The sequence below is a fragment of the Sphaerodactylus townsendi genome, linkage group LG05 (assembly GCF_021028975.2).
Source record: "Sphaerodactylus townsendi isolate TG3544 linkage group LG05, MPM_Stown_v2.3, whole genome shotgun sequence".
NCBI lineage: Eukaryota > Metazoa > Chordata > Lepidosauria > Squamata > Sphaerodactylidae > Sphaerodactylus > Sphaerodactylus townsendi.
This window is the reverse complement of record NC_059429.1, coordinates 52362558-52375133: the sequence shown is the minus strand read 5'-3', so window position 1 is coordinate 52375133 and position 12576 is coordinate 52362558. Positions and strand designations below refer to the sequence as shown.

General features: G+C 44.8%; 1 protein-coding gene across 2 annotated transcripts in view; it reads left to right on the top strand.

Annotated features, from left to right (window-relative positions):
• The first annotated feature begins 2168 nt into the window (after nucleotides 1-2168).
• IFI44L (interferon induced protein 44 like) overlaps nucleotides 2169-12576 on the top strand; it is a 30517-nt gene continuing 20109 nt past the window's right edge. For both annotated transcript variants that reach the window (XM_048496874.1, XM_048496873.1), the window contains exons 1-6: nucleotides 2169-2289; nucleotides 6267-6772; nucleotides 6854-6905; nucleotides 8068-8263; nucleotides 10872-11024; nucleotides 11967-12138. In XM_048496874.1, coding sequence (XP_048352831.1) covers nucleotides 6274-6772; nucleotides 6854-6905; nucleotides 8068-8263; nucleotides 10872-11024; nucleotides 11967-12138 — 1072 coding nt within the window. In that variant the 5' untranslated portion in view covers nucleotides 2169-2289; nucleotides 6267-6273. The remainder of the gene's footprint in view (nucleotides 2290-6266; nucleotides 6773-6853; nucleotides 6906-8067; nucleotides 8264-10871; nucleotides 11025-11966; nucleotides 12139-12576) is intronic.

The window sequence follows — 12576 nt, the reverse complement described above, 5'->3', positions numbered from 1 at the left end:
TGGAAGCTTGATCACCTCTTCCTTACCAACCTTATGTGTTTTGACCAGTTTTCGTCTTGTTTTAACACCCACTCTGTCCTGTATTTTGTTTTATTTTTACTGATATGCCTAATAAAGGTCAGTTGAAGTATAATTTTATAAACTACTATCATGTCTCCCCTCATCCATTTTTGTTGTGGACTGGATACTCCCAGAGTCTTCAGCTTATCCTCACAGGAAATGTGCTCCACCTCCTTGATTATCTTGGTTGTCCTCTGCCCTCTTCTTAATGGACTGATTTGCAATTAAGTTCAGACTGAAGCATTACTGAAGCATCAGTAATTTAAGGCTTTAAAGATCAAGCACTTTAAATCTGGACCACAAGCAGGTCAGCAGGCCACAGAAATGTTGTGGGGGTAATCATAATATGATTCTACCTCTCTGCCCCTGCTAACAGCCAGAGGGCCTGACTCTGGAACAGTTGTCATTTCTGGACACTTTCTAAAACAACAAATCAAAGAGCAGGTCACAATAGTCCAGCCTAGATATCTATATGGGAAAGTTCACTCCTTCATGGAAACCATCTAGTCTGGCTGAGCTGATCTCTCCTGATTCCAGGTCTCATCTCATAAATCTATCTATTAAGCTTGTTTGCCCTCAGGCTTGGAAGCCATGCTGGCCAGCTTACTCTTTAATTGAAAAACTGTAAATTATACAAAACTACTTATTTTTTAATGACAAGAAAAATTGTAATTTTGAAGAGAGAAGTAATGTGTAGGGAGCGGTTAACCTAGCCCTTTGCTACTTGCAACTTTTCTCTCTCAAAGTGTTCCATCAAACCACACATTCCATATATGCAGTGAAGCAATGCTGCAGTCCTCAATTATAGTTTCTTCAGTTGGATGAGAAAAATTGTGCAGCCGCACTTCACATCCTATATGCAAATGGAAGGACATGTAAATGGATTCTCCTCCTGTGTCAGATTTTACCAGTACTCACATCAACAATACATGTCAAAATAAATAAATAAATAATAACTAAGTCTTTTATTGACTTCATTTCTATACCATCTTTCTCCACTATGTAAGCAGAAGCAACCATAATTGCATAAAAGCAGCAACCATAATTTTCTTGTCCTCTATTTTATGTTCACAATCTTGAGAAGTAGATTAGGCTTAGAGTATGTGATTGGCCCAAGGTCGCTCTGCAACCTTGAGGATTTGAGGCAGTGTGGGAATTTGCTGGCTCTCCTAGTTCATAATCCAACACTCCAAGCACTAACCACAGTGGATTTAACATGTGAATTGATGCTGTCATTGGGGCAACCCAATGCAAAAGCCATGAGGATCCGTGCTCTGGAACAACGTTTTTGTGCCTCTGTGGTGCCATGAGGCATTGTATGCATGATTGTTGTGTTGAGATCTGTGGCTAGGGGCATGAGCTCTGATCTGATGGTGATTGTGGGGTGACCTAGTGTAAAAATCATGAGGATCCACGTCTTTTCAACCAAGTTTTTGTACCACTGTTGTGCCATGGTGCATTGAATGCATGGTTGTCATGTTCATATCTATGGCTAGGGACATCAGTTGTGATGTGATGGTGATTCAGGGGTTACCTAATGCAAAAATCATGAGGATCCAAGAGGATCTATTTTGTTTCTGTCTATAGACTGAGACATGCTCTACATATCATAGTAGTTTCATTTCATTTCAGTGAGAAAATCATGAGAATTCATGAGGCTCCATGCCTCTGATCCATGTTTTTATGCTGTTGCTGTGCCACGAAGTGTTGGGTCCACATTTTTTTACAGTCCAGCCCATAGTCCTGACTTCCACATGTGATTTGAAACTGTTTTGGGGGGACTTCTCCATTAAAAAGTGAAGGATCCATGAGGATCTGTGTAGATCCGCATTTTACCTTTTTCCCTAAGGGAGAGTCGCAAGGAGTCTCGTAGCATGCAAGGGATAGAGTTTATTTTACGGCTAAAGACTGCCTATAAAGATAACATAAAGTTTATTATTTACTTTTTTAAAAGAACAAGGGCTAAGGAAAAGCAGGAAGGGAAAGATTAGCATATAGTTATAGGAAACGCTTTTGGGGGTGGGGGACCCGCTGAATGTCATTTTCGGGAAACGTGGGAATTTCCATTCTTTACCCCCTTCCCCGCCCTCCACTTTCTGTCTGTGTGACACCATTTCCCTCAAACAAGTGTGTTTCTGCATTCCAGGTCTTTCCTTTCGCTTTCGCTTCTGCCTAAAGACATAGCTGAAAGCTAGAAAAATCGGGAGACGGCACAGAGGACGGGTGAACGTAAGTATACTGAACAGAGGCAACGCGGAAAAAGTTTTGCATTTGGACTTCCTAAGCGAAGTCTGGAGCTTTTCAGACCCTGTTTAGAATCGGAGACGGGACGCCGCTCTTTGCAGGACCAGATGCCCACTTGCAGAGGAGTACCAGGGTAAAATGGCACCCGGAGGCATAACCTGCTCTGGGTGCCCCCGCCCCATTTACCTTTGCCAGCGGAGTGCCAGTGGCGGCAGCCTTCGAAGCTTCCCTTCCCTCTGAGTGGGCAGCCCACTCCGACAAGAAAGGAAGCGGACAGCCCCCGCTTGGAGAAGAAGGGAAGCGGCTGGAGGGGCGCCTTCACCGCTTCCCTTCTCTCTGAGCGGGCAGCCTACCTTTCTAACTACTACAACACTGACTCGTGGAAACAAATAAAGGGCAGTTCTTGTGGCCAAAGAAAGCTGGGAATCACCCCGGGCTGAGGTTGCTGTGGGGGTGAGGCGAAACCAGCAGATGCCGCCCAAGTAGGGGCAGAAATGGAAAGAGAACCATGCCTGGCAACGGCTGGCATCACCGGAGAAAGGAGGAGCGAACCGAGACTTTAAAGAGGCTCGCCCTCCTTTGTGCCAGCCACCGGCTGCGATTTGGGATGATTTGCAGATACTCTGCACGCAAGCTGTTGCGTAGGTATTTTTTTCCCGAGGAATGAAGCTTGTGGGATTGGGCGTGCTAGGGCCTCCGTTCCGGTTGGGGGCGCCTGAGTTTTCTTCAATGATATCGTCTTGCCTTTCCCGCTAGAGCGGGGTGAGCACGTTCGGGCCGGTCCCAGCCGGGGCGAGCATCACTTTCATTTTCCCCGGGCTCTGGCCGCCATGGGAATTTCCCTCAAGTTCCCTTGCTGGGCAGAGGGAACGCAGCTTCAGCAGCCCTGGCCGAGCTGGGTGCCGCTTTCAACCCTTCCCTGCAGGAGAGAGGTTTCCCCAGATGCGGCTGGCCCCAGACGCTGCGAGGATTTTCCCCACTCTCCCTTGCTGGCGGCTGGCTGCTCTTATCCCCTATCGGGAAGGATGAGATATCCAGCCCCCAGAAAGCAGCACGGCTCTTGTTTGGTGACCTCAAAGGCCATAGGGTACAGACACATAAGATTGCCTGTGGCTTGGCTGGCCCAGGCAAATCAGATCCTTTCAGGTCTTTGAGGCTAAGCAGCGTCCACCCTGGTACATTTTTGGATGTAGGAATTATTCTGGATTTCTGGATCTAGGAATTATTCTGTCGCTATGCAAAGGTAGGCAGTCACAAGCCACCTTTGTAGGTCTCCCACTTTGGGGACTCCAGCGCCTTTTTTCATGCACATATGGAAAAAGACATAGTTGTCTGAAAGTGGACTTGGCTGCTTGCAGCATAGATCCCTGACTTTCCAGTTAACCCACTCATTCGACTTTTTCTTCCCTGGTCTGCAGGAGGCAACAATAATTTGGGTTTGCTGAGGCAGGTTTTGGCCAGCAATGCCTTCCTTCCTCTTGGACAATTAATTTTCTTTTCCAACTGGGGAGGTCCAGCAGTAGAATGATTTTCCACAAGTGGACATGTTGCCAATGTAATATTGGTAGGAATTTTGATAAGAGGAAGAAGAGGAGTTGGGATTTATCCCCTCTTTCTCTCCTGTGGGAGACTGGGGGGGAGGGGGGCTTGCCGTCTCCTTGCCCCTTCCCCCCTCACAACCAACACGGCCCTGGGTTCGCCAGCATCTAAAGTTTCATGATGAAGTTGTAGACATTGAATACTCTCCCAACGGGGAAGATATGGTTAGCAGAGAAATGAAGGAATGCTTTTGCTTGGTGAACTAATGTTCTGACAGGAGCGGATTTCCCAAACGTTTAGGAGGCTGACCCAGGTTAAAGTGTGCCTTTAAATAGGCATCTCTTTCGGCGGCCACCCTGGTCAGGCTTGCCCTGTTCCCCGCCCAACTCGCTTGCCCCTCTGCGGGCCTCTCCCAGCTCGTCCTGGGGCGGGGGTGAACGGGGGCCTTGTTTTTCCCATCCTACTGACTGCAGGGTAGGCTGGCCCCCTGCTCGCCGGCTGGCCCCCTGCTGCCGGCGGCTGGCCCCCTGCTCGCTCACCCCGTTGCGGGAGTGAGGGGGCCTTGTTTTCCCCGCCCTGCTACTGGCGGGCGCATGGTCTGTTGCCACCAGCCGGGCAGGTACACCCCCCCCCAATGCTTGCTCCAGTGCAGGGGCTGGTGGGGGCCCTGTTTTCCCCTGCCCTGCTGCCTGCAGGGCGTGTTCTCTGACGCTGCCAACTGGGCAGGCTCGTGTCCTCCTCTCTTGTGGGGCGAGCAGGGGCTTGTTTTGCCATCCAGTAGCCTCCTGGGCACATGCCCCTGACGCCGCTGGCCAAGCAGGCCTGCGGTCCCCTCCCCTCCCATGAAGGGGCAAGTGGGCCTTGTTTTCCCGCCCTGCTGCCGCCAGCTGGGCAGGCGTGTGCCCCCTCACTTGCCCTATTGTGGGGGCGAGTGGGGCCTTGTTTTCCTGCCCCAGCTACCTGCAGGGCATGTGCTCTGGATGCCGCCGGCCAGGAAGGTGGGCTACCTTCCTCCTTGCTCGCCCCATTGCAGGGGTGTGCACTAATGACTCTGCCAGCCGGCCGGGCAGGCATGCAGCCTCCCCCCTTCCTCACCTGGGGGGGGGTGAGCGGGGCCTTGTTTTTCCCACCCTACTGCCTGCAGGGCATTTGTTCCTGCCACTGGTGGCTGGCCGGGCAGCGGGTGGCCTCCCTGCTTGCTCACCCCATTGCGTGAGCGAGTGGGCCTTGTTTTCCACGCCCTGCTGCTGGTGGGGTGCATGGTCCGTTGCTGCCAGCCGGGCAGGTACAGGGCCCCCCAGCTCACTCCAGTGCAGGGGTCAGTGGGGCCCTGTTTTTCCCCACCCCGCTACTTGCAGGGCGTGTTCTCCGACGGGCTGAGGTTGCTGTCGGGGTGGGGTGAGGCAAAACCAGCAGATGCCACCCAAGTAGGGGCGGAAATGGAAAGGGAGCCATGCCTGGCAAGGGCTGGCATCACCAGAGAAAGGAGGAGTGAACCGAGACTTTAAAGAGGCTCACCCTTCTTTGTGCCAGCCATGTGCTGTGCTCACCGGCTGCGATTTGCCCGCCCACCCCTCCCTACTTTTCTTAATTGTTAAGGCATTTTTATTTTGTCATAGCCCAGATACATTGGCGGCTTGGCGCATGGGTTTTGATCTGGAAGGGCAAGGGGAAGGGAGCTAGGGAGCTAGGCCTTCCCCTTGGGAACGGCGACAGCGGCAAGAAACGACTGCCCTGCCAAACAGGGCCAAGGGGGAACACCTCTTGCCAGGAGCGGCCCTCCGGGCCTGCAGAGCTCCTGTAGTTGAGCTGGCTCGTGGTATCGTGGGCGCCCGGCCCCAGTAGAGAGCTTCAGCGCGTCCTCCGCATGACCAGACCCATTCTTAGCCTCACGCTTCTGCTCAATAAAATGGCTATGGCCAATTTGTTACTCCAGCAATGGAGTGGTGTGTGTTATTGGTAAAGGGTTCGCACAAAAGGGGTCCACCCTCGGACAGCAACAGAGTCCTCCCAGCAGCCATGATACAGAGAACAATGCTTCTTGCAACAGACATCCTTTCAGACAATGGCAATGTAGTGCAGTGGTTTAACTGTCTGATATACTGCAGGGTCCTGTTTTTCAAATCTCCACTAAGCTCAGTGACCTTTTGGGCCAATCCATCTGTCTCATTTTTGCCCACCTTATTGGGTTGTTGTGAGAACAAAATAGTAAAGGGGGAAACCTGAGCCTTTTAGAAGATAAAAACTTAACCGGTAGTAAATACATAGAGCTGATTTCATGTTCCCCCTAGTTGTCTTTTCAATGAATATTTCGGTGATGATGTGTATAAGCCTGAAATGAAACTAAATCTTCTGGTTGAGAAAGAAAATTTAGGTTGCAGGTATACAAAATCTGACAGGAATTCTTTGTAACCTCTTTTTAGATTCAGAATGGCTGCTGTCAAGTCCCACTTAACCAAGCAGGAGGAAGTGCTGTTGCTGCGTCTCTTGGGAAGCAAGCACATAAGCCTTCTCTACAAGGGCAGTGTTCATGGTTTCAATATTAACACATTCCATTATATATGCAACCTACAAGGCCCAACTGTGGTCGTGGCATACAATGCAAGTGGTTATATTTTTGGAGGTTTTACTGCTCAGAGTTACAGTTCCTCTGGGGCATATCTAAATGATGAGAAAGCTTTTCTGTTTCGATTGAAGGGGAAAGAGAATGGATCCAGCCCATTAAAAATCCCAGTCAAAACTGCCCAACAAGCTGTATATGACAACAGTGAACATGGTCCTTATTTTGGAGCTGGCTCACTTGTATTGTTGTCAGAAAATAAAGCAGCTGTTGCCACCAATCCAGATGTTGCCTCCTACACTTTCCAAGCGGAAGACTTGCATGGGAATGACCTGGTTCTTACAGAATGTGAAGTGTACCGAGTTGAAGGTAAGCCAAAATTGGTAGAAATTTTTTTCTTGTTCCAGTCAGCTTTTTTTGTATTCTTAATAACATTCTATTTTTTCATAGATGTCGGAGATATTATGGAGATGCCGTGGAGGAAGGTTGGATGGACACCTGGGTAGGCCAATTGCTTCAGTATATCTCTGGGCCAAATGAGAATCAAAAAGATTTGTGATTAGGATTTTCTGCAGGGTTTTTTTTTTAAGTGGCCTCAGTTGACTGCTTGGAAGATTATAAAAGGGTGGTAGGGTGAGACAATTTGATCTTTTTCTCTTTTGCTTGCTTCATGATTTAAAACACCCATCTGAAACTACGATTAATTCTGCATAGAGGAAAAGAAAAAGTAAATACTTTCTGCCTTTCCCCTCTCCCTGTGGAGAGTTACTTGTAGCTTTGGAGGAGCTGCTTAGATTGTAGAATAGGCATGAGAAGAAAAGTTTAAACTCTCTCCCATTCAGTAATCCTGCTTCACTTCCAATCAGTCTCCTTGGGCTTCTTACTAGTTTTATGTTAAAAATGTAAAATATCTTAATTCAGGGTCTTTCTCCTCTCATTTAGTTTAGGCCTTTGTTATGGCCTATGCTTTATAAATACACCAGGAGAACACTTATTTTGGAAAACAGGTAGCCAGTTCCATTGATCAGTGGTAGCAAATAAAATTCTACACACAAACGACAGCCTAGGCATAGTGCTTCTGGTTGTGCTTTGCAGTCCCCTCTCCCCACCTCAGGTAATGTAATTTATGGTAGAGTCTGCAAGAAGAACACCCTGCTTTGTGGAGTATCCAGTTGCTGGTGTTTTTTTTTTCAGTTTAGAAAGGCTGCAAAGACCAACAGCAATGCACTGGTGGATACAAATTGCAAACACTGACGTGACTCTTTCTGACTCTTCCTGGGTCATTTTTCCAAATTGAATTCCCCCTTCCTCCTATTCTGTGGTTTACAGCATGAGTTGAAATGCACTATGGATTTTCTGTCCAGAGCAAATTATTATCCTCTTGCAAAAATATTCTGTCCTCCTGTGATCTAAATAAAAATTATTCTTTTGGATTCCAAATTATTCATTTTTTTGAGCTGGTATTTGCATTCTAAAATAGCAGGGAAGATCTATAATTGATCACCAGTTGTAACATCTTGTTCAGCCCTAAAACAGTTGTTTGTTAAGAACCATTGGGATTATGTATTATGCTTCCGGGAGGGAGACACACACTTAGAAGTGAGTATATGTACGTGTTTTCCTGTGTTGAGAAATAAAAACCTTTCCTTTAAAATATTTGACAGGGAAAGAGAGAAACTGATGGATGAAATAAGAAGTTACAAGCCTTACCTGAGTACTGTGCCAGAGTTTCGAGTTCTGATTCTTGGGCCGATTGGAGCTGGCAAGTCCAGCTTTTTCAACTCTGTGAATTCTACATTTCGGGGTTATGTGACAAACCAAGCCATAGCAGGATCAGATTCCACAAGTGTGACCATGCAGGTAGCAAAATGCTGATGAATTTAAAAACTGAAATGCATTCAACCATTTCACATTTTTAGAAAAATATTTATTGTTGATGTTTCAAATATGTTTTGTCAAGTATTATTGTAGCATTGACAGTACTACCATTTCATCACAAATCTTATCATCTCGTCGCAGTAATCAGTTGTCCATACCTATCTCCCAATTAACTAATAATCATAGTAAAAGTCTAAATATTGTTCTGTTTCATTCTGTGCTTCTAAGATGTGAACTGAATATCTTTGTGTCAGTATCGTTAACAGTATAGTTAATTTCTTCTTTCTGTATATATAGATTTTAGATTTTATCCTACCTAAGGATATTGCTTTTATTCTCCATTTCAACTTCATAACAACCCTGTGGCAAATAAGGCTGAAAAAAAAATGTCTGGTTTGAGGTAACACATTTTACAGCAGTGTGAGTTCGGAGTCCAAGTTCTACCATATTCCGAGTTTTTCAAATTAATTAATTAATTAATACATCCATTCATTCTAATACTCAGTATCTTGCCTTTTCTTATGGCTCAAGGCAGTTTACAGATGATAATTAACCCCCCCAATCCAAAAACAAAATAAAATAACTCCTGTACCCTCAGTAGATACCTGAAAATTATATCCCATGAAAAGCACTATAATTAAATGGTCTCCTGAAAACTTCTACAGTCTGTGCTCCTTCATCATCTTAGGAATGCTCTGGTTAATGCCAGCTGAGCAGCTATGAGTGGGAGAACTGCTTGTAGGTGTCAGGTTGAAGACCTCAGCCGTCACATAGATGAGGGTTGTGACCTTTACAGTCTTTCAGGGACTAGCATCCAAATGTCCAAATATGTGACAAGATGGTCCTTTAAATATTTGGATCCTAGGTCCTGAGTAACTTTAGAGAGTATAACCAGCATCTTGAATATGGACTTTAAAACATTGGCATTCCATGTAGCTTTTAAGATGAATGGTAAATATTCCTACTGGCTAGCCCCTACAAGCACTGTGGCCAACCAGCATTACCTCTGTCTTTAGATTCAGCTTCAGTTTGTTCTACCTTAGCCACAGCCTCAAAGAACTGATTCAAACTCCAAAAGATTTGTAATTCATTACTATGCATAAAACTTTTAAATAAAATCATAGAAATTATGCAGTTATATTACTGAATTTAATTTGGGGAAGAATCCAGGGAATTATTGCTTTTATTGTAATATAAATAGTTGTACAAAACTGAATATCCCATGAATTTTAGGAAGATGGTGGGACATAAATACTTCTAACAAATAATAAATAAAATATCTTTTTCAGACACACTATTTTCAGCAATATTATTATTACATTCTTCTGAGCGAGAATGTTTTTTATGCAAGAAAGTTGCAGGGATGAAATTGGGCAAACATTCTACCTGAACCATTGTTTTCAGGGAGAGTCACTGGGAAACTGACTATAAACCTGCTCAAAATTACTACTCTGGCCCATTAATTTCAGTGGGTTTAGGCTGGAGTAACTGCATAGTAAATTGCTGAGGAAGAAATGAAATTCTCATATTAACTGATTAAAAGCCACTGTTTGAATGATATTTTCCTAATAATGCTTTATAACTAAAATGTGGGATAGGTTAACCTTAAATCCAGGATAAATAACTTATCATTAGTCAGCCTTCTTATCAGAAAACTGATAATTCATACAGTAGTTTTTAAAAAAAGCATTTTGAAGAAATCAATGGAACTATATAGAGTTGTGATTTTAACTGCTGCGTTGGAAATTTTTAAAAGATTACATACAGAGAAGAACAAGCTCTTGTTAGAAATAATCAGTGTGGTTTCTGCAAAGAGCTTGGTTTGGTTCATTTTTAGAATTCTTGTGATTCAGCAAATTTGAGGATAAGGGTATCCATTACTTTCAGGGCCCCTTCCTCCCCGCGACGGGTTGTAACGGTGGCCTGGGGACGACAAAAACGCCATCCCCAGGGAGCCATTCGCACAGGCGGCGCTGCTGAAATGCAGCAGCGCCGACCTGGCTCCCCTTCCCTTCCCCCAGGGCGGTACGCCAGGCCAGGTCACTCTCAAAACACACCCTTCGAACTGTAGGTTTTTGAGAAACAGCTGTGTTCCCGGCGGTGCGGTGCTTAATGGCACCGCCGGCTGAACATCGCTATGTTTACCTCGTCTTCCATTATTTCATTTCTCCGTTAACGTTGCTGCCATGTTGGTCTTCCTACAGTTCCTCCCTCGCTGTCCTCCCGACCCCTGGAGGTCGGAGGGCAGCATGGGCGGGGCTTAGGAGGCCAGCAGGGCGACGACAGCGACGAGGTAAGTGGGAGAGGGACGGGGAAGAGGCGGCTCCGTGTGGAGCCGCCTTCTTCCTGTGTCCGTCGCCTCTGTACGCCGCCGACACTGGTGCGAACGGCTCTCTCATCTCCTTCCACCGGCAGAATTCCTGCCGGTGTGAGGGCGCCCGGAGGCCTGTGCGGAAAGGGCCTTAGATTTTCTGAATTTACTTTGAATGAAGTTACTAAAACCAAGAATAGCAGGATAAGTTTCTATAACTTGTTTAACACGTTATCCCTAATGTATACCATGCCTTTTTTAAAAATAAAAAACCCATAGTACAGGACCTATCAAGTTAAAAATGGAAGAGATGGAAAGCCACTACCCATTGTTTTCTGTGACACGATGGGACTAGAAGAAAAACAAGGAGCTGGTCTGGAAATTGAGGAAGTGCCCAACATATTAAAAGGACATGTTCCTGATAGGTATCAGGTATGATTTCTCACTTAACATTCTGTACTTTATTTCAACCAAAGATATTTGTTAAGAACTTTTTGTTTGATATTTTGGTTTTAAGTATTCACAGTTCCTGTGCTTTACCATTCACCCTCATGACAACCAACCTTCCAGCTTTTGGAATGTGTCTCCAGACTAACGACTGTTTTGCACATGTGGCTTCTTGAAAACACAGTTGGATAAAGGATGTTCCATTTGGCAATGTGTTTTTGGGAAGTGGCTTACCATGTGGCTACAACACTTACTTTCCACACCATCTAGTTGTCACTTTTTATGTGGCTGCTGGTCATGTTGTGTAAATTATTGGAACCACATGGAAAGCCACTCTCACAAAGAGGTTGCCATCTTGAGGAACCTGCCTAAGAGTACATTTTGAAGTGTCCAACTGCCAGAAATTTCCTGTGCAAGTCATACCTCTGACTGTGGTTGTGGTAGTACACCTCATTTCAAGTCAGTAGCATTCTGGCGTTTGCAAATTGGAATATGCATATGTAAATTTGCTCTTTCTATAATAATTGTTAGCAAGACTATTCTAGGTTGTTCTTCAAGCTTGTGTGTAGCTCAGCTTTAATAAAATAGTGTGAAATTTTCACACAGCTAAATGTACTAGATATATGTAGCTATGAAATTACAAGATATATGTAGCTATGAAACTATGTGTTCGTCTTGGACCATATTAAAGAATGTTGTTGTTCTGAATATGCTTTTCTCAGTCTAATTGTGGATCCTGATCTGGTGGAAAGGCAGCATACAATGTTACAGTAATTATACAAGTTGACTCCTTAATAGAAAGGCAGAATAAAAATATGAGATGGATGCATTATGTGCCCTATCAAATTTGTATTCCAAATTTGATTGTCTATTCTCATATACCTTATATACTTTTATTATGACTTTATTACTGGGTTTCCTTCTCAGTTCAATCCATCCTCCATTATACACCCAAACGCGCCTGGCTACATCAGAAATCCAACTCTAAAGGACCAGATTCATTGTGTTGCATTTGTTATTGATGGGTCCAAGGTTGAGATCCTCCCTGAAAATCTTGCAGCAAAACTGAGAGAAATTCGACGAAAAGCAAATCTACTTGGTCAGTATTGTATATTTCTGTTTCAAATAACCTGATCCATAAATGTTTCTACAAACCAGTGTTTCAGAACTGAAGTATAAAAAGAATAGTCACTGAAATGTTACCAAGTCTCCGGCACCTCTCAAAAAGAAGGCCTTCATTTGTATCAGAATTCTATCCATATGTCATATGAGCAGGTTCTTGATTAATGTCATGTTTTGACCTTCCACAGGATGTTTAATATTCCTACTTGTTGTGGACTGTTTAGCCATAACTACATGATTAGAGGTTTTATTACATATCACGTAACATGTGACCATATGAAGCAAGCACACAAATAATCCAACTAGCTCAGTACTGAAGCTCTAATGAACAGTGAGCTCCTCTCTTGAACTGTGCATTATATGATTTTTTCTGTTCTGAATCTACTTTCCAAAGTCTTTATTGGGCATTTAATAA